This window comes from Perognathus longimembris, chromosome 14, assembly GCF_023159225.1.
Source record: "Perognathus longimembris pacificus isolate PPM17 chromosome 14, ASM2315922v1, whole genome shotgun sequence".
NCBI classification, from domain to species: Eukaryota; Metazoa; Chordata; class Mammalia; order Rodentia; family Heteromyidae; genus Perognathus; species Perognathus longimembris.
In genome coordinates this window covers 55,524,100-55,545,624 of record NC_063174.1, presented here as the reverse complement: position 1 = coordinate 55,545,624, position 21,525 = coordinate 55,524,100, and the positions used below count along the sequence as shown (strand labels likewise).

The 21,525-nt window shown below is 52.5% G+C and overlaps 1 protein-coding gene across 1 annotated transcript; it reads left to right on the top strand.

Annotated features, from left to right (window-relative positions):
• The first annotated feature begins 1,359 nt into the window (after window positions 1–1,359).
• On the top strand, window positions 1,360–13,134 carry Serpina12 (serpin family A member 12). The gene is made up of 5 exons (XM_048362272.1): window positions 1,360–1,379; window positions 6,125–6,774; window positions 7,943–8,213; window positions 10,996–11,143; window positions 12,935–13,134. The coding sequence occupies exons 2-5, from the start codon at window positions 6,141–6,143 to the stop codon at window positions 13,121–13,123; spliced, it is 1,242 nt and encodes a 413-aa protein (XP_048218229.1). The 5' UTR covers window positions 1,360–1,379; window positions 6,125–6,140; the 3' UTR covers window positions 13,124–13,134.
• Window positions 13,135–21,525: the final 8,391 nt, after the last annotated feature.

Here is a 21,525-nt window from a genome sequence, read left to right as displayed (position 1 = left end):
CTCACATGGACCTCACCCTATTATTAGGGGGCAGGGTTCTTCCCTTCCAGTCCACGGGCACAGAGCAGGATTCTGGGTCAGTGTCCACCTCCTAGCCTCTGTCACCGTGGGGCCACCATCGCTAGCTTCTATTCCGTTCAGTGACTACCAGAACAAAGGTCTCTTGTCCAGTCACAAGTGTATCTGACCAACACACACAGCCCCGCAGGGAGGCCCGACTCCCGGCGGGTGGGAGGAAGAAAGGGAGAGATGGAATGGCTCAAGGCGAATCAGGCCAAACGGGCCTGGCCCTGAGCCAGGATCGCCTCTGTCCAAGAAGGCTTCACTGGGCCACGCGTCTGCACGGCTGTGGGAACGAGAGTCCCATGTTCCTAAAGGGAGGCACCCCTTTCCAGGCCCTCCTGGTGCTCTGGCCGTAGAATGGCTGTTCTAAAGCACCAGCGTGTGGGAAAGGAGTGCTGGCTGGAGTTCATTAAGAGAAATGAGAATTGAGAATCTGTCCATGGGGCTCATTGCTCTTCCATTCCAGGTCCACGGGTGTTGGAAGATTTCTACCTTACCCACTATATTTCCAACATTGGAAACTTAACTTTAAAATGATACCTGTTCCTTAAAGACAGTTTGGAAACATGTGCAAAAACAAGGAGAGGGAGACAGACCCCACTCAAGCACCCATTGGATCAGCGCAAACCCACAAAAGTGAACTAGAGCACGGAGTCACCCTCTGTCTCGAAGGAGCACAAGCTATGGTATGAATGCCACCCCAGTAGAAGTTACATATGCAGTTAGCTATTCGTCTCAGTCCTTGTCCCCGGGACCCCACAATTCCACATAGGGGCAGGTGAAAGAGCTGCAGGGATAAAGGAACTGGGTATCCCCTCCCCCCACCCGCCCCGAGCCCCCAGGACACTAGTGCTTAACCTCTTGCACTGATCTGCTCTTGGGTACCTCTCTAGCCCTCTGCATTTTCTTGATGCCTTTGAGTTCACCTGGGAGCTTTACACAGGTCACAGGTGATTTGAGGTCGATTCTTCAATGTCAGGACAACAGGCTGATCCAGTGGCAGAATATTCCATCTACCCGATCAGACAGCACTTGGGAAACAAAGTTGTTGCAAAAGATATGAGGTGGACGTCATTCAGGTAGCCGCAGCCCAGCAGGTGCGGTCCGCATATATCACCCCGTGGCCAGCCTCCAGTGTGAGAAGCCCCTGGGGAAGTGGTGTGGCCACTGCTCTGGAAACCCCCATCACCTGACCTCCCAGGCCAGCTAATTCTATTGGCCATGCCCTGCCTCTCCAGCAGGCCATGGAGGTATAAATAAAAACAAAGGAAGGGCAGGTCCATTTGCCTGGACTGGTGGATTCCCTGGACATACTGTGAGTATGCTATCTCCTTTCTGGAAAGATCCAGTGCTTCCACTCTCTCCCTCATAAAGTGGGCTGTGCACAAAAGGGAGGACAGGGTACTCTTCAAGGTGTGCCTATTGGAGGAACAGTCTAGAACACTTCCAATATGTGCAGAACTCCCCTGGAGGACCTTGTTGGGACCTCGGTGGGGGCTTGATTCAGCTCCGTGGACATCTTACTCATGGCACTAAAGGGAAAACCTCGGTGTGGGGGGGGGGGCGTCCTGGGGAGATAGACAGCCGCGCCCTCCAGCTGGAGCCCACTCTGCTCTCTGATTGGCCAGTCTGCTTTGTGTGGGAGCTCTCCCTGATATAAGGCTGCATCCATCCATCGGCCCACAGTGAGTGGAGAAAGTGAAGCCAGGGGCCTCTCAGTGCATTTCTGCAGGGCTGCCTAAGCTGACGAGGTAACTATTCTGCCCCATCATCAAAGCACCTGGCAGCCCTCTCTCCCTCTTTTTCCACTCTGGTTTCTCCTTGGTGGCACGAGATCACTCAGATTCCCAGTCCCGGTTTCCTCAGTCTAGAATGAAGCCAGTGAATGGTAGGAGGACCAAGCCAGGGAAAGAGATGAAAGTCCCCGAGGGTTCTGGGTCTTGCTGCTGGCATCCACCGTGTTGTCTGAGGGAGGGCGAGCTCCATGGTTTCCTGGTCAGCAGCAGTCCTGTGGACAGGAGCCAGGCATCCCTCTAGTGTGGCAGTGCCTGGCTCAGAGTGAGGACTCAGCAGGACTTCTGTTTTCCTCTGCTCTTTCCTTTCCTTTTTTTTCATTTCTCTTTTCTTTCCCTACTTTTCTCTTTTTCTGTCCACCCCCCCTTTTCTTTTTTACTCTCTCTGTGTAGCCCAGGCTAGCCCCCAACTAGTAGTCCCCTTGCCTTCCTCAGCCTCACAAATGCTGGGATTACAGGTGTGCATCTTTCTGCTTGGTGCTCAAAAAGTTCAACAGTGGATGTGTTTCCCCCAGTGTTTTCTAGGCGGGAGGAGACGGTCCGTTGCCCCGGGGACTGGAGTTCTCTGTGATCCTCTCACTCAGCCAGGGGAAGGCATTATGCGTTCTAACCATTTAGTTCCAGACTTGTTTAGGAAAATAGTCATTTAGTTTCTAACACATCTAGAGTAATTTCCAAAAAAAGAAAGAAAGAACAACCAAACAGCGATATCAGTTCCCAATACAGGTGGAGCACAGAGCACACATAGGCTGGCTCTAAGCCCAGGATTTTTTGTGGTGCTCTCCTTTGTGTGGGGGAGAATCCAAGTAGATATTTAAGAAGGACCCTTCCTATCACTCAATTCAGGGGAGGGAGAGCTCTGCATGGAACTCTGGGAAGGAGCTGAGGGAATCTGGGGTTCAGAGGGCTCGGGGTCCCCAGGCAGGAAAGGATGAGTGTTGTAGCCAGCCTGAGCTAAGTGTTCCCACTAGGCGGGGAGCTCAGGCTGTCTGAAGCCCATCCCATTGGACTCGATATTGGGTTGGGGCACGGCCGGAGCATCCTAAATGTGTTGATCTGGTGATTGCAATACTTCCCAGGCCAGCCATCCTCAGGAAGAGGGAGGAAGTGGGCAGGGAAAACATTGAGCGAGAGCTGATGGGGGAGGGGAACTCCTGATCTCTGTGAATGGACCCAGTGTGTACCTGGTAGATCTCCCGCAGCTCTATTTCCCTGCATCTTGCTTCCCCAACCTGCTGGGGGAAGCACTCTACAAGATGACAAATGTCATTCACTCCCAGTCCACGGGTTCCACATTCACAGATTCAAATAACCGCAGCTGGAAAATATTTGGAGGAACAATTACATCTGTACTGAGCATGTGCAGGTGGTGTTTCATGTCGCATTGCAACGGAGTACACCAACTCTTTTCAAAGCACCTGCACTGTATTAGGTGCCATGTGCAATGCAGACATGACTCAAATTCAAAGGGCTCAGAAAGCTGTGTAGATTGTATGTAGAGGCGGTGCCATTTTATATAGGAGACTGGCTATCTGTAAGTTTTGGCATCTATGTGTTGGAAAATTCTGGGAAAAAAAATCACCTGGAGACAAAAAAGTATGAAATGGTTACAATTTGTTCAGTTTTTGAGACCGAGTTTTACAGATCTCAGGCTGGCCTCCAAGTCAGGATCCTCCAGCCTCTTCCTCCCAAAGTGCTGGGATTACAGGCCTGTGGCACCATGCCTGGCCCAAGAGAAGAAGGATGAAATCTGCTGTCATATCTCACTGTCACTTTGCTCTATGTGAGAGGGAGAAGAGCTCTCCTGTGGGGACCCCCTCAATGTGGGGGACCCCCTCCGCACGTGGACTTTCACCCACGTGTGCCACTTGTCCGGGTGGCTTTGAAGTGACCTGGTTGGAGAATCTGTTTGGAGGATGGCTGGGTCCTGGGTCTGCGAGATATTATTTTGCTCCTTTTCAGGAGAAGGAAATACTTTTCCCCAAATTAATAGAAAATGTGAGGCGGGGATTGTCAGGGAATTCAGATATTTCTTTTAATTTTATCTGCCCTGTGGGTGCCCCAGACAATTTGGCTTCTATCTCATTCTTTTTTCTTTTTCTTTAATGTATTAATTTAATTTGTTTTGGGTAACACACACACACACACACACACACACACACACACACACACACACACACACACTAAAACCCTGTAAAGGATTGCTTAATAAATTGCAACCTATCCATGTATTGGGAAATAAACAGTGGCTCAGCTCTTTTAATTATGGAATGAAAAAAATGTAGCCTCCTCAGGCATCTTGCCCATCTGAAAAATTTGGGTCAGTTTAGAGGCTGTGATAACAGATGGGCAGACTCAGAACGGGCAGGTTGTTGAGAGAGAGTTCCCAGATGGTGACACCAGGGGGGCACTGGGCAAGTGGCCGAAAGGGGCTGCAGTGGCCCAGCCTGGCAGAAGTGGGCAGAGGCCGAGACCCCAGCACGGTATGGCCGTGTCTTTGTTCAGAGGGGCTGATGAGCAGGGTGGAATGGAGTAGGGACCGCCCATTCGGTCCATGAAGAGAGACGGTCAGGAGGTGAGAAAGACACTTGCCCCCCACCTCATGAGGGGGCGGCCAACGCCCACCTTGGAATGCCCAGGTCGGTTCTCACAGGCCACAACCATGCGGTGGAAAGGCCCGGTGCCCGTCTGCAGCTCAGCCTCTCCGCACAAAGCCTTGGGTAAGGGTACCGGCGTGCCAGGGAGCTTTTCTAGGGTGGAGCTGCCCGCAGTCGCCCTGCCCGCTGGCTTGGGGCTGAGCCCTGGCGGGCCGGACTGACTCACAGGTGCAGCCCCTGGCAGCCGGCTCCCTGCTTTGCATCTCGGCATGTTGGCAAGCCCTCGATGGAGACGTTTCTGCTTGAGTGGCATGTCCTAACTTCTCCACTCCTTGGCATTGGGAAACAGTGCACGCCTGGGTGGCGATCTCCCTGAGAAACAGACGCTGCTATTTTGGTCCTTTAGAAACAGTCCAGCCCAACGAGCTCCTAAGAACCAGTCTCTTTCATGTCCTAATTTTTCTGTTTATCTGAAGCATTCTCCAGAGCCTAGTTTCACACATCCCACAGAGCCCCCTTGCTCACCACAGACTAAGTTTTGCCAGAGTGATCCTGGGATGGAAGGTTCTTGGGTTAAAAAGAGGATCCCTGGACTCAGAGCCGGGAACTCTTTAGTGGATGTCATCCGGCTGTGAAGGCCTGAAGTGAGGAGCGGCTCTTGACTGCTTGGGAACCCTGAGATGTGTGTGTGTGTGTGTGTGTGTGTGTGTGTGTGTGTGTGTGTGTGTGTGTATCTATATGAAGCTAGTCCCATCCAGGTCTCTGTGTAGCCAGGCATCATGTCACCTCTTGTGCCCTGGCTTTGCCTTCACTTTTCTCAATGGGGAAACACTGAGTTTTCACTTCCAGCTGCACATGTTCCTGCTCAGGACGTCTGGGAACTTAAGAAGCTCATAACCTAAGGTGGCAACAAACAGCTCTGAAGTTCACCCTCCTTGGACCACTGCAGTTACCCCTTCCCTGAGCCTGACCTGATTGGGTCAGGTCCATCTTCTGAACCAAATCACAAGCAAAGGAGTTTGACTGAACCCATCACAAGTCCAGGAGTTTTGATTGCCCTGCACAAATCAGATCCTATTTTGGAGCTGGGACCGGAGGCTCCGGAGAGGATGGGTTCAGAGAGCAGCTGACAAAACGTTGAAAAGTTTTGGCAGTATTGGTTAGAATTTTCCAACGTCATACCCATGGATTTCTTGAAGACGCCTGTCTTCTGTGAGGAAGGCTGCACCCCCAATCCCTTCCCGACAGGAAGGACTTGGGGATTAGGAGGCCTCTAGATACAGCCCAGGCATTAGTGCTTGAGGATTCAGTCAGTCGACCACAAGTGCCTACTCAGTACTAGACACTTGGATTTGGCTGTGGTGGGTGCTGTTGCTGTCTCGCAGGATCAAGAGTCATGGCTGCTAACAAATCCCAGCTACCCTTTCCAGACAAGCAGGCTGTGGTGGGTCGATGGGAGCTAATGATCCCAGATAGGGAAAGAAAGCAGCAAGTCCTACATCCTAGGGGCGGGCCACAGTCACACGCAGTTGGCCAAGCGCTCGGCAACCACACTGTGCGCCACACTCCGAGCTCCATGCTTGCCTGCTCATCTGCGCTTGCTCATGGATAAGTGAGGGGGGATGGGGTTCTTTTGTTCTCGGCTAACCTCAGACCCTACTGCTCCACAGGATCCTCTCCACGGACCATGAAGCTTAGGCTGGGCCTTAGCCTGTTTCTGGCTGGCCTCCTCACTGCACAAAGTCTTCAGCAGCCCAACTTCTCTTCAAACCACCAAGGAGACCAGGGCCAAGATCTCGAGTTAAAGGCAAAGAGAAATGCCCAGGAACTGGGCTGGCGCAATATGGAGTTCGGCTTCAAGCTACTCAAGAAGCTGGCTTACAGAAACCCTAGGCAGAACATCTTCTTCTCCCCACTAAGCATCTCCACCGCCTTCTCTATGCTGTCCCTGGGGGCTCAGGACTCCACGCTGGCTGAGATAAAGCGGGGCCTGAGCTTCCGGGACATGGCGGACAGGGACCTGCATGAGGGCTTCCGCTACCTCCTCAAAAGGCTAAACCAGCAGAAGAAGAATGTCCAGCTGGACCTCGGCAACGCCCTGTTCATCGACAGGAAGCTGAAGGCCCAGAGAAACTTCCTGAGAGCCGCCAAGGGCGTGTACAATGCAGAAATGTTGGCCACCAGCTTCCAGAACTTGAAAGAAACTCGGAGGCAGATCAATGGCTATATCAGTCAGAAAACTCACGGGAAAATCCACAACCTGGTCAGGAGTATAGACCCGGGAACAGTCATGCTTCTTGCAAACTACATTTTCTTTCAAGGTAAGGCTCGGGGCATGTGGGCATGGATAGGGTGGGAAGACTTGCATTGGAAGTCCAGATTGGCCCCCACGGACTTGCTCTGTTGAACTTGAATTTCTGTGTACACAATCTCTTCCAGTCTCTCAGGTGCCTTCTTTCCCTATCTGTGAAATAAATGCAGCGACACATCATCCATCCCATAGTTTGGGGGGATTCGAGGTGAAAATGCAGAGATGAGCTTTGTACATCTGGATTGCCCAGCTGTGTGGGTTCACGACTGCCGACCCCCCCCCCCCCGCTTTGGATGTAGAGACTGCAGGGGGCACTCTGATAGCATTTTGTAGATGAGCTCCATGGGAACCAGAGAGAGAGAGAGTCCAATTAATTCCAATGCCAGGGCCAGCGGATGAGGGTTGGTGCCAGAAGCTGTTTCTCGTAGGCCTAAGGCTGTGCACTTCCTTCACGCCAAGCGGACCCAAGAGTGGTGATGCTCACGAGGTGGTCACCACTTGGGTGGAATCCCTCTCCGATTTCGTAGATCTCCCAAGACTAAGGGAGGAGACTGAAAAAGAAAACGGGAGACAGTTGTCCAACGTGTAACACTCCACCAACACACTTCACAACCACTCGTAGTCTACCTGCCATGCGCACATACACAGGGACTGGCCAGAAAGCTAAAAATCAAAGATTTGAAGGCAGAGAGATTTGACCCCTTTATGTACAAAGGGGTCAAAGCATCCTCAGTATCAAATAGGAAGCGTTCAAACATACACTCGGCGTGCTGAGGTTTTCTAGCGAGCTCCACGGTCGGTGTGTCCTGTTAGTTTCCCCAGCCCCACACAAGCGGGGCACGTTTGAAGGTGACCTGGAATCCAATTAAATGTTTTCACTCGAGTCACCCGCAAAGAGCCACCACGAGTTGCAGTCAACTCTTCCCACGGTGACATCATCGTTGGGTCTTTTCAGAGCCCCAGGGACACCAGGCACTGGGCAGCCTTGGTCCTGGTTTCTTTGAGAAAGGATCTCTGGGCCTCACCCCCGTCTCAGCAGAAATCTGCAGAGTACGGAAGGAGAATGGGAACTCCCGGAGTCCTCCCTCAGAATCCGCGTAGACAGTGGGCAGACTGCTTGGGTCTGGTCGCTTTCTTTCCTTCCAGGCACTCAGGTCATGTTGTCCTTCAATCCGAAGCCAGGTGGAAATATGAATTTGACCCCAAAAAAACGAAAGAAGAGGATTTCTTCGTGGAAGGGAGGAAGACGGTGAGGGTGCCCATGATGTTCCGTTCGGGCATGTATGACTTTGCCTACGACGAGCAGCTCGCCTGCACCATCCTGGAGATGCCGTACAACGGGAACATCACCGTCACCTTCATCCTCCCCGACAACGGCAAGATGGAGAGACTGGAAGAGGGCCTGAAGGTGGACATCTTCAGCAAATGGAAGAGTTTGCTTGCAAAAAGGTAAAGAGGGCAACCTGGCAAAGTGTGTGTGTGTTGGGGGGGGGGGGGGGAGTCTGGCTGCTTTTTTACTTCCCTCCCGCTCTTTTTTTTTTTTTTTTTTTTTTTTTTTGGCCAGTCCTGGGCCTTGGACTCAGGGCCTGAGCACCGTTCCTGGCTTCTTCCTGCTCAAGGCTAGCACTCTGCCACCTGAGCCACAGCGCCCCTTCTGGCCGTTTTCCATATATGCGGTGCTGGGGAATCGAACCGAGAGCTTCATGTGTAGGAGGCAAGCACTCTTGCCACTAGGCCATATTCCCAGCCCTCCCTCCAGCTCTTTATTTTTCCTAAGGTGGATTTATGAAGGTCTTGCCCTCTGGCCCAAGCCTTCTTTGGGGCTCTGAGATGAGCTTCTTTTGATGGTAGCTGCAGCCTCGCTGGAATACAATGAGACACTGGTGGTAGTATAATGGAGTTGTAGGAGTACAATGGAGAGATAGTCTTAACAGGGGGTGGTAGTCAGGGAGGGATTCACAGAAAAGGGGGGACTGCAGACTGCAGAGATGTGTGGGAAGGAGAGAGTGATGGAATCCTGGGCCAAGAACACTGTGAATGGAGCCCCCCAGGGTTGTGAGAGGAGCTGCCAGGTGTTCGTTGTAAATAGAATGGTGTGTTGTTCAAAGCTGGCATCACGACAAAGCCAGTAAGTACAGTGAAGGACCAGTGACTAAGGATTTTTCTTCTAACACTGAACACTAGAGCCTGTGGTAAGCCTGTGGAATCTGCCTCAGCCACTGGTCTGTGGGTGCATTTTCTTGGAAGGCAGAGTACTGGTATTGTCAGAGTTATGACTGGGGTAGTTGGTGTGCCTCGCTCTAGCTATTGTCAAAGTTCCAGGCATATTTAGGGGGAGGCAGATGGGGCAGGCATTAGATAGCAAGGATTTGGCAAGGCTGCAGGCTTGGATCCCTGTCTCCTTGTTTTCTGGTTTGCTGGAGAGGCAGGACCCCAAGGTCTACCATGGAAGCACAGCCCAGTAGCTCCTCCTCGCTAGGGAAAGGTGTGGACACCCCTCAACGCCTGCTACCACAAGCAGCCAGCTCTTCTCAGCTCATGCGCTACAGAGCTGCGGAGGTAACAAAGTTTGGGGGGACCCCCAAAAGCCATTGAGAGGAGCAGAAGATGGAGAGGAGATGGAAAATGGGGAGAATCTCAGCCTTCCGCCCTTGTTTCATGCAAAATCCTGGACTTTGTGAGATTGGGCGTACGATCACGACTTTCGGGACAGCTTTAGGAGGCAAACCCCATGGTTGGGCCTTGCCGGGTGCCCCAGCTGCCTCTCACCATGTGACGATGTTTCGCTGGGTTTGGTTCTGGGGCTGGCAACGGCCCTCCACGATCCCTTCTCCATGGCCCTCTGCAGCCTCCAGCCACACACAAGCGGCCCCCGAGTGCTGCCGTCATAGGTGCTCTAAGCTTCCCCGAGAGAGCGAATCATCTCCCCTACATGAGCTCACGTGCGCGAAGAGGAAGACGAACACATTCTTTGTTTTTGTTGTTTTCTCAAGAGAGGTAGCCACGTCACCAGACAGGCACTGAAAAGCACTTAGCCAAACTACCAGAGCACCGGGCATGTCGGAATTTAGGCTTTCAGGACTCAGCCTGACCTGGCACAGAAGGCAGAGGCCTGCAGGCAGCCTGGCGTGGTCGCCCCCTCCCCCCTCCTCCTCCGTTCCCCCCCCCCCCCCCGCCAATCTCCTTTGCTGATCCTCGATGTTGTCTTCCCATCTTCCCGTCTCTGAAGAGGGAACCACAGGTTCCATCCTTGGGCTGCTGGCTCCCCTTTGTTCTCATGCTCAACGTTTCCAACACCATGCCCTCATGGTGGTGATGTCTGGGCAGCTGACCTGCCCCAGATCTGGCTCCCCAAGTCCAGAGTCCTGCTTTTATTCACTCATAGTCCCCCGGGACGTCTGCTTGGATCTCCGTCTCCACGGGTCAGCATGGGCACCTTGGTCTCCCTGGGGAGCTTCCTGTTGCTGAGCAACTCCGTCCTTCATTTGCTCAGGTCCCACTCGTCAGCACCGTGCTTGATCACACCTCCCTCCCCCCCCACCCCAGGCCCGCACATCCCAAACCAGACTGTGTTATTCCCCAGGTCAGAAGTCTACTGCGGCTCCCTGTCTTCTTCAGAGAGAAGGATGATAGTTGCCCTGACCCCTTTGCCTCTTCCAGCAAGGGTTCCTCAGATCTCTGTGTGACTGCCAGTCTTCCTGATTCCAGCGAGTCTGCCTGTACTTCCCTCCCGTGCCCAGCTTGTATTTCCCCCCAGCACCCTGGCTGTGTTTGCCTCGGTGCCACGTTAGGCTTTTTCTGGTGGTGACTTTCTCATCTCTCTTTCCTGATTGAAAGTCAAGAGCAGGGGCTTCTGCCAACCCTGCTGGTCGAGTCACCTCTGGCAGGTGCTTCGTTAGATGAACGAATGAGCTGATGAATGAGTAGAAAGGTACCCTGGGGAACTGGCAGGCCTGCCACCTGGCTGAATGAGGCCCCGGAGCAATGAGTAAAGAGAGAGAAGCGACTCAAGCCCGGCCATGCGCTGACCGACAGCCTCCTGTGTGCACACGTATCCCAGAGGCTTAGCCTTTGAGTGTGGGCTCAACCAGGACCACCATGGCGAGGTCACTAGTGAGGAGTGAGTTCCCAGAGCTGTGGCCCTGATAGAACAAAGCTCATCCGGGCACCTCTGCTGACCCTCCCTCTCCCCCCCACACACACCGCTCACCCTCCTGTCTCCCCTTCTCAGGGTGGTGGATGTGTTCGTGCCCAGGCTGCACCTCTCTGGGACCTACAACTTGAAGAAGACTCTGTCCGAACTGGGCATCAGCAAAGTCTTCGAGGAGCATGGAGACCTCACCAGGATCTCCCCGTACCGCAGCCTGAAGGTGGGCGAGGTAAGCCTGCTCGCTGCTCTCCCCCTTCCCACACGGGAGCCCTTACAGCCAGGGCTACAGCCTCAGCCTGTGCACCTGCCAGGGCCCCACCCACCAGTCAGGGCCCCACCCACCAGCCAGGCCCCACCCACCAGCCAGGGCCCCCACCCACCAGTCAGGGCCATACCCACCAGTCAGGGCCCCACCTATTAGCCAGGGCCATACCCACCAGTCAGGGCCATACCCACCAGTCAGGCTCCCACCCATCAGTCAGGGCCCCATCCACCAGCCAGGCTCCCACCCACCAGCCAGGCTCCCACCTATTAGCCAGGGCCACACCCACCAGTCAGGGCCACACCCACCAGTCAGGCCCACACCTACTGGCCAGGGCCACACCAGTCAGGGCCACACCTACCAGTCAGGGCCACACCTACTGGCCAGGGCCCCACCCACCAGTCAGGGCCACACCCACCAGACAGGCAGGAGTCATGGTTTGCCAGTGATCAATAACTGATCCCGAGAAGGAGTGGGCCCAAGCCAGGTCTGTCTGAGGTCTCTGGCAAGGGTGGGCATGCTCCTGTTTGGAGCAGTAGTTTGTCCCAGATATTACATGTGACATATTCCATGTTGAAATATATCCATTATGAATCTTCAATTAATTTTTGTTCTGCCAGCCCTGGGTCTTGAATCAGGGCCTTCGCACTGTCCCTGAGAATTTTTTTGCTCAAGGCTAGTGCTCTACTACTTGAGCCACAGCTCCACTTCTGGGGTTTTTTTGATGATTAATTAGAGATGAGAGTCTCGTGGATTTTCCTTGCCAGACTGGCTCTAAACTACGATGCTCAGATCTCAACCTCCTGAGTAGCTGGGATTACAGGTGTGATCCACTGGTGCCTGGCTTTGAATTAAATTTTAACTAGAAGTCTCATATGCTGTGGGTCAACTTTAGTCCTGGCGGGGTGGTGTTGAGGGTTTCAGAAGCAGGGATGAGTGTAGGGAGTAGCTCAACAGAGGAACGGGCAGACCAAAGGCAGAAGGTTGAAAGTCGGGGTGCAGGGAGAGGATGGCTGGTGCTAAGTGGGTTTAGGGAGAAGTTAAGGCCAGTCTGGGAGGGGTTTGGGTTGGCAAATCAGAAGGTACAGATTCTGCTTCAGTTTTCAAATTGTATGAAGAAGAAACAGAATTTTCTAGTTTGATTTTTTCCTGCCTCGGTTTTTAGACTCCTCTTCCCTTAAAAAAAAAAAAAATTCAAGTCCAGCTCGTCATTTCTCACAGGCCATTGTCAAGTTCAATGGTTTGTTTCTTGTGTCTAGTTAGCTGTGTTGGAAATGCAGAGTACTGACCGGTTTTCAGTAAGGGAAAATATTGATGTTCTGTAGACCAGAATGACATATGTGCGTCTCACACAGCCCCGTCCCCTGCCCTGTATGGATCACCGAACCACGGGGCTGGATCAGGGTGGACTCACCTCCTTCGGCAGACGCATAGCCCGGCCCCCTCTGTATCATCAACAGGGCTGGGCTAAGGCTCCCCAGTCCTTCTGCCTATCACACCTGATAAGTCCCTGGAACGCCAGGGATTGCAAGTCCCTGTCCATCTCCTTGTTGTCACCAGTCCCCACCGCCATCTTCTCCGCCACACTGTAGCTGCTCATTAAACAGCATCCAGGTGACAGAAGGAGAGCCAGCCCTCCCCGGGGAGGGGTGGCACCAGAGCTGGGTTACAATGAGACTGGGCAACGTTGGCCCAGTTGTGTCCCTCTCTTGGCCTCTTTCCTCTGGCAGGCACTGACTTTTCCCTTGCTTCCCACAGGCCGTGCACAAGGCTGAGCTGAAGATGGACGAGAAGGGTACAGAGGGGGCTGCAGGCTCTGGAGTACAGACGCTGCCTATGGAGAAGCCTGAAAAAGTCAGGATGAACAGACCTTATGTGCTACTGATCTATGAGAATATCACCCCCTCCTTGATCTTCCTGGGAAAGATTGTTGACCCCAGACACTAATAAAGGGGAAATCTTTGCCTGGGCTGAAAACATGGCATCTACCACGGATAAGGCTTCAGGCTCATTCTGACCAAATCCTGCCCCATCCCCATCTCCCAAGGCTGGGGATGAACCACATAGCTGGTTCCCCTCCCCGTGGAGGAGGGATTTCCATGTGAGGTGCCACACTCCACCCACTTTCCAGTGTGCCCCGCTCCCGTGTCCTGCTCGCCAAATCTGCTGGTGGTGGTGAGCAATTCAGGGAAGGTATACGCCACAGCAAGTACCTGGCATGTGGAGTCACGGAGACCTGGAGACCTGGGCTCACATTCTAGAATCGGAAGGCTGCATGCCTCTCTTAGCCTGTTTCCTTGTTCTGAAAGGAGGACCCCCAGTCTACCCCCTGTGGTTCTAAGGAAGCCAACAACATTGCCTTAGAGAAGCAGGATGAACAGGCATTGCTCAGGGGGCCTGCCTGCGTTCTTAGCTCTGTGTTTTTCTGAGGCTCTTTGAACACATTATCTGACTCTGTGCTTTCGATGACTAGAAGCCAAATGGTCCAGTCCAGCCACTTGGCCTGCATCAGGAGGCCATCTTGGGGTGGGGTGTGGGTGGGAGGAGCTGAGAGCCACTGCAAGTTTTACTGATTGAAGCACGAGAGGATTCCGGGGCTCTTCCAGCTGGTCACTACATGAACCGTTAGCCAATGGGGTCCTTGCAACCCACCCCAGAAAACTGGCCTTGTAGTGTCCGTGTGTGAACACTAGAGGGCACCAGGGGCTCGCAGCGCCACTTACAGGTCACCAGTGTGGGCCAGCAGCTCCTTTTCCTCCGGCAGTGAGTTGGGATGAAGGCATCTGGATGTGTCTGGCCCCGAGAAGTCTGAGCCAGCCGCATTTATGACTCCTGGGTGTGCTCGGTGATCTATGGTTCACTTTGCCTTTGTGTTCTGGACACAACCTCCCTATGGGCAGCCAGAGCGTTCCCGTGACAACAGATGTGAGGCTCACAAGTGCATGGCTCCCTATGGCCACAGGAGCCACAGGCAGCAATGCGTGCATTCAACACTGACCCTGAGCTCAACTGCCCTCCGTGTGCCTTCAGCACGTGAGGCGTCCCCGGGGACCACCTGCTGCATCCTGGGCTCCCCAGGGCCCTGAAGGCCCAGCCCACTAACTGGTGGACAAGGAGGTTTGGGGAAGATTTCCCAGAGGACAACGCCATGTCCCAGACAGGGCACAGCTGCCCACTTCCTCATGCATCTGTCGGTGCCATCCCCGCCTGCTCAGAAGCTCTTCCTACAACCCCTCCTCGCCATTTCCTTCCAGAGCATGACTCAGCCTTCCAGGAAAAGTCAAGTCCTTCTAGAAACTGTCCTTGGCCACATGCTTGTGGACTGGCTGACCTTATGCATTAGTGAGCAAATGGATCAATGGGTTTTGTCCCATGCATTGAAATCATGTCCTGGAAACCTGACGGGAGCTCTTAGTAACCCTAAGGCCTTCCAGCCCCTGGCAGGGAGACCATCCCATGTTACTGATGAGGAAACCGGGGCTGAAGAAACCCACATGACCTGCCCAAAGGCTCACAGTTCATACAAAGAAAGAAAGACAATGGAGCTAGGGCCAAGCGCAAGTCCCCTGTGCACGCTTGGCTTTCATTTACCCAATCATCCATCTGCGTAGCCATTCGTGCATCCATCTTTCCACCCGTGGCACAGAGGCCAGGGATGGTTCTCGTAGCTTGAGATGCGTCAGCACACAGAATCAACCGAGATCCTCGCCCTTGCAGGGGTTTCACGCTACTGGAGAGGCAGGTAAAGAAACAAGAATGGGGCATGGCGCAGGTAGAGGCAGGTGGAAGTGCTGGTGGGAATCCAGGCTGATCACGCTGAGAAGGTGACACATAGCATCAAAACCGCAAACCATTTGGCTTCTAGTCATCGAAACCACGGAGTCAGATAATGTGTTCAAAGAGCCTCAGATAGAAAAATACAGAGCTAAGAACAAAGGCAGGCCCCCTGGGCAATGCCTGTTCATTGGTGTGAACTCAGGCATAGATGTGTATCCAGATCTGGGGAGAGAGGAGCACTGACTGTGCATGGCTGATATCAGGGAGAGGCCTTCTTAATAATTCCCGTGGCCCAACCACAAGCTTCAGAAAGCATTACCACAGTCCTGAGTGGGGGCCAGATGGGCTCTCTAAGTACATGTCTATTCTGGGTCAGCCTCGCCAGACCCCAGTCCCACCTAGGAGGCTCTGGAGAGCACTGCCCATGGCACAGTCCACATGGGGACTGTGGTCCCACCTGAGGAGGATTCTGGCTAAGATGGTACTCAGTTTCAGCCTTGATTCGTCTGGTCTGCTGTCAAGAGAAAGGTGCAGGCTAGAAACCCAGCCCAGATGTCAGAGGCCTTGCCTAGCCAAGCCCAAAGCCCTGGGTTCCATCTCAGGGGAAGAGGATAAGTAAAATGTAACAAGAAATATCAAGACACCAAAGAATTAAAGTGTAGCCAGATTTTAAAAAGGACATGGGTATGAAATCAGAAATGAAGCAAAAGCATAAAGATGTGTGTGGTTAGTAAAACAGTAGTAGGAAGAGAAAATTCTAGAAAGGCTAAGACCTGGCTGTGGCAGAAGAGACTGCACGGAGGGAGTAGACTTCATTGTGCTGAGTCTTGCATGAGCCCAGGGTAATTTGATTCTGGTTTTTGCTGCTCGAGCAGGATTGGACTTAGAGAGGAGGTAAAATGTCTGTGACTGGCTCCAGGCATTTATAAAGGGCATGAGACTCAGGAAGACAGGCAGTTTTGAGCTGGAACTAGTGGGAAGAAAAGGACACTGTCCAGGAAGGCAGGGGCATGGGGAAAGACAGTTCAGGCAGACTGAATGAGAACCACCATGCACAATCGTTGAGAATAGGATAACAAGAAATGACAGCGCTGCCTTTGTTTTACTCATTCATTGAGGGTTTTCTGTTTTGCTATAGTTTGCATAAAACCTATACAGTCTTTCTACTCATGTCTTCTTTTTTTTTCCTTTTTTCATACCACCACCAACCACCCATCAACAAGCCATTCTCTTTTTAACCTGGGATTCCAATTACAGATATGTTACACCACTTAATAGTTTCCTGTGGATCACTGGGCTTTTTTTTCCTTCCTTTGCGCCTCTCCCCGCCCCCCCCCAATGGCACTGGGGTTTGAACTCAGGGCTGCTTGTTAGGCAGATGCTCTACCACCGCTCCAAGCCCGGAGGTTATATCACCTCCTCAGTTTATATTATTGCTACTGATTCCTTTTCAAGACTATTCACCTGGGAGACATGAAGCCTGGGAAATCATGCTGTGAGCTTTGACCACAGCTGGCCCTATGTACTGAATTCCCCTCGGGTCCCTCCCACTCTGTGGATTACATTATTTATTATGATAAATAATATATACACAATCAATAAACAATGTACAGTAAATAATATATTATATATGGATGTTATCAATATATTATAATATCATATAGAATCAAGGGTGACTAGGGTCAGCAGCCACCACCTTGCCCTCCCCTCCGCCTCCTCACCTTCATCGGCACAGGACCCCACGGGCCCTGAAGCACAGTTCATGCATATTTGAGAGACCGGGAGCCAGGATCAGCCCTTGGGAAAACAATCCTTCCCATTTGCTGTGCTCACTTTCATCCTGGCTCCAGGAACCTGCCTGGCCAATATTGACCAGGAACCAGAGGTCCTCTGACTCCATTTCCCGGTGTCGGGAGGCCGCGCAGGCAGAGGAGCCCAGCCCAGCTCCGAGACTTCGCGCTGTGAGCACACACAGGCGCCTGAACTGAAGCCGGCTGCCAGCTCCTCCCCTCTCCTTCCTTCCATCTCTGTCGTCTCTGCCTCTGAGTCTGTCTCTGTCTCTCTCTGCTTTTAGAGGCGGAGATGGGGACAGTGAGCCCCTGAACAACATACTAAATATTGCCTCTGAGTCTTGCCATTGGAACTTCAAGTTTTCACAAACCTATTATGGGCATGCAATCCCAGCTCCCGAGTCTGGACTGCGGCCCTGGCCGGCCAGCCTGCTTTCTACAGTTGCGGTCCCAGCTCCCGAGTCTGGGCTGTGCCCCTGGCCAGTCAGTTTGCTTTTACTTCCCCAATAAATCCATCCTTTTATCATCTTTTTGCTGGAGACTGAGTGGTGGACTCTTGGAGGGATGGGGGACCCCCCCCCCGACCCCATTACATTGTGGTCCCCTCTTGGAGGGACTCCATTACATGTGGCACATTGGCCGGGAAGAGTCCTTAACCAACTTCTTTTTTTGGGGGGGGGGGCGTTGGAGGGGACAGAGACAGAAGATGCCTTGGTGAAGAAAAGAAACCTCCAGATGTGTAGAAGAAACTACCAACACTGAAATGACAATAACAAAATATTAAGATGGAATTGACATGCGACCAACAAGTGATTGACATGCGACAGACATGAGAGTGACATGCACCACACATGCGACGGACATGTGGCAGACGTGATGGACATGTGACTGGCATGTGGTGTACATGTGACTGACATGATCGACATGCGATGGACATGTGACTGACATGCGACAGATATGTGATGGGCATGTGACAGACATGCGACGGACATGCATCCAACATGTGACGGGCATATGACCAAAATGCAACCAGCATGTGATCGACATGTGACTGACATGTGACCAACATGTGACTGACATGCGACTGACATGTGGCCGACATGTGACCGAAATGTGACTGACATGTGACCGACATGTGACTGACATGTGATGGACATGTGACCGACATGCGATGGACATGTGACTGACATGTGATTGGCGTGTGATTGACATGTGACCGACATGTGACAGGCATGTGACCGACATGCGACTGACATGTGACTGACATGCGATTGGCATGTGACCGACATGTGACCGACATGTGATGGGTATGTGACTGACATGTGATGGACATGTGGCCGACATGTGACTGACATGTGGCTGACATGCGGTGGACATGTGACTGCCATGGAATAGCGATGTGATGGGCATGCAACTGGCATGTGACCGACATGTGACTGGCATGTGATGGACATGTGACTGACATGTGACGGACATGTGACCGACATGTGACCGACATGTGATGGACATGTGACCGACATGTGATGAACATGTGACCGACATGTGACTTACATGTGATGGACATGTTACTGACATGTGGCCGACATGTGATGGACATGTGACCGACATGTGATGGACATGTGACTGACATGCGATCGACATGTGATGGACATGTGACGGACATGTGACTGACATGTGATGGACATGTGATGGACGTGTGACTGTCATGCGATGGACATGTGACTGGCATGCGATGGACATGTGACCGACATGTGATGGACATGTGACTGACATGTGCTGGACATGTGATGACATATGACCGACATGTGACTTACAGGTGATGACATGTGACTGACATGTGACTTACATGTGATGGACATGTGACTGACATGCGATCGACATGTGATGGACATGTGACGGACATGTGACTGTCATGCGATGGACATGTGACCGACATGTGATGAACATGTGATGGACATGTGATGAGCATGTGATCGTCATGTGCTGGACATGTGACCGACATGTGACTTACATGTGATGGACATGTGACTGACATGCGATCGACATGTGATGGACATGTGACTTAGATGTGATGGACATGTGACTGACGTGTGACCGACATGTGATGGCCATGTGACTGACATGCGATCGACATGTGACTGACATGCGATCGACATGTGATGGGCACGTGACGGACATGTGATGGACATGTGATGGACATGTGACCGACATGTGACTGTCATGCGATGGACATGTGACTGACATGCGATGGGCATGTGACTGACATGCGACGGACATATGACTGACATGTGATGGACATGTGACTGACATGTCATGGACATGCGACTGACATGTGATGGACACGTGACTGACATGCGATGGACATGTGACTGACATGTGATGGGTATGTGACTGACACGTGACTGACATGTGATGGGCATGTGACTGACACGTGATGGATGTGTGGCCGACTTGCAATGGACATGTGACTGACATGCAATGGCGATGTGATGGGCATGCAACTGGCATGCGACCGACATGAGATGGGCATGTGATTGTCATGTGATGACATGTGACGGACAAGTGACTGACATGCGATGGGCATGTGACTGACATGTGATGGACATGTGACCGACATGTGATGGACATGTGACCGACATGTGACGGACATGTTACTGACATGTGACCGACATGTGATGGACACGTGGCTGACATGTGACTTACATGTGATGGACATGTGACTGACATGCGATGGGCATGTGACTGACATGTGATGGACATGTGACTGACATGTGATGGGCATGTGACCAACACGTGACTGACATGTGATGGGCATGTGACTGACACGTGTTAGACATGTGGTGGACATGTGACTGACATGCAATGGCTATGTGATGGGCATGCAACTGGCATGTGACCGACATGAGATGGGCATGTGATGGTCATGTGATGATATGTGACGGACAAGTGACTGACATGCGATGGACATGTGACTGACATGCAACAGGCATGTGAGTGACATGTAACAGACATTTGACTGACATGTGGCAGACATGTGATGGACATGTGACTGGCACATGGTGTACATGTGACTGACCTGTCATGGACATGACTGACATGCAATGGACATGTGGTCTACATGCAACGAACATGCGACTGACATGTGATGGTCCATGTGACAGACATGTGACTGGCATGTGACAGACATGCGACTGACATGAGAGTGACATGTGACCGACATGCAGTGGTCATGTGACTGACCTGCGATGGACTTGTGACCAAGATGTGTCTGACATCCGACCGATATGCGACTGACATGTGACCAACATGTGACTGTCATGTGACAGACATGTGATAGACATGCGATCAACATGTGATGGATATACGACTGACATGCGACCGGCATGTGGTAGACATGTGATGGACATGTACCAGAATTTGACCAACATATACAGACGTGATGGACAGACATGTGATGGGCAGACGGACATGTGACGGACGGACAGAGGGATGGATTCCCAGCCTGAATTTGCATCCTTCATTTGACTGAATGGCCGAAACTCTTGGATCTCTCATTTGAATAAAGGAGAGTGTCATGACTGGTGCATAAAAAAAAAAAAACAACCTTATTACGGAAAACTGGGCCTTAAGGAACTCGGAGAGAGGAAGTCAGAGTAATGCGAGCAAGAAGACAGAAAAATGGGAGTTGTACAACCCAAAGAAAAATGACAACATTTACTAGGAGTCCCCTTCCGTGAAGAGACACACTTAAAATTCACAGCCAGGGTTTGCATCCAACTCAGTCCCTTACCCACTGTGTGCCCTGACTCCGAGTCTCATCCTCCCCAAGACTGAAGGGATTTATAAGGATGAAGCAAAGATTTCTCCACAGAGGTGTCATCACACTTGGGCAGGGCTGCTCTTCGTGGGATGTGACTTTCCTAGGCGTTTCAAGAACTTCCATGTTTGAGCATCGCCTGGGGAGTGGTCATCACTGTGACCCCCAAACACCCCCACCCCTTCCCCCGCACCTGCCTACAGAGCATCGATGCAAGCCTCCCCCCCAACCCCAGCACTATAAACGACAAACAGAGCATTGTTCACAAGCAGTGCTCTTCATTTCCTTCTTTGATCTTTCTGGAAAAGGAGGTGAGATGATCCTTGCGTGAGGCCTTGGTAGGAGGGGAAGAAAACGTCCATTTTTTCACTGTGCCAGTGCTTTGTAGGTGACATGACATAGAATCCTCACCGGCCCACCCATTTCCCCTTGCGTTTTGTAAAAGGAGACATCGGTTCAAAAATAACAGCAACCAGTCGGCATCTTCTTCGGCAAGCAAACCCCTCTGCGAGTTAGGGTGCTGGCTGCCATGGGGCGGGCCCGTTTCTAAGTGGTTCTGGGTCTCGCACGTTTCCCATGCAGAGCAATCCCTGGCCCAGCCTGGAGCGAGGACGGGGCCTTGGCGAGGGGCCGGGTGCACTTTGCCCCGCTGGCGTGTTTCAACACAGCAGATACGGGGACAACGTTCATCCCCGTGGCAGCGGGCCTTCCCGGGTCGGCTCTGCGTCTCGGCGACCCCGGGGACCATAAGCCAACCTTCCGCAGCTGCCTGTGCCGCTGCCGCCGAGCTTGAAACCGAGCCGGAGGTCATTGATCGGGGCGAAAGGTACAAGAAGGGCTGAGGGTGCTGCTAACGTTTTCAGGAGGACAAGATAATGACAAGGGCCTGCGGCCACCGTGCCTGAGCACCGTGTGGAGCACGGAGCAGGAGGACAGCAGGGTCTGGGAGGACTCAGGCCACGGGG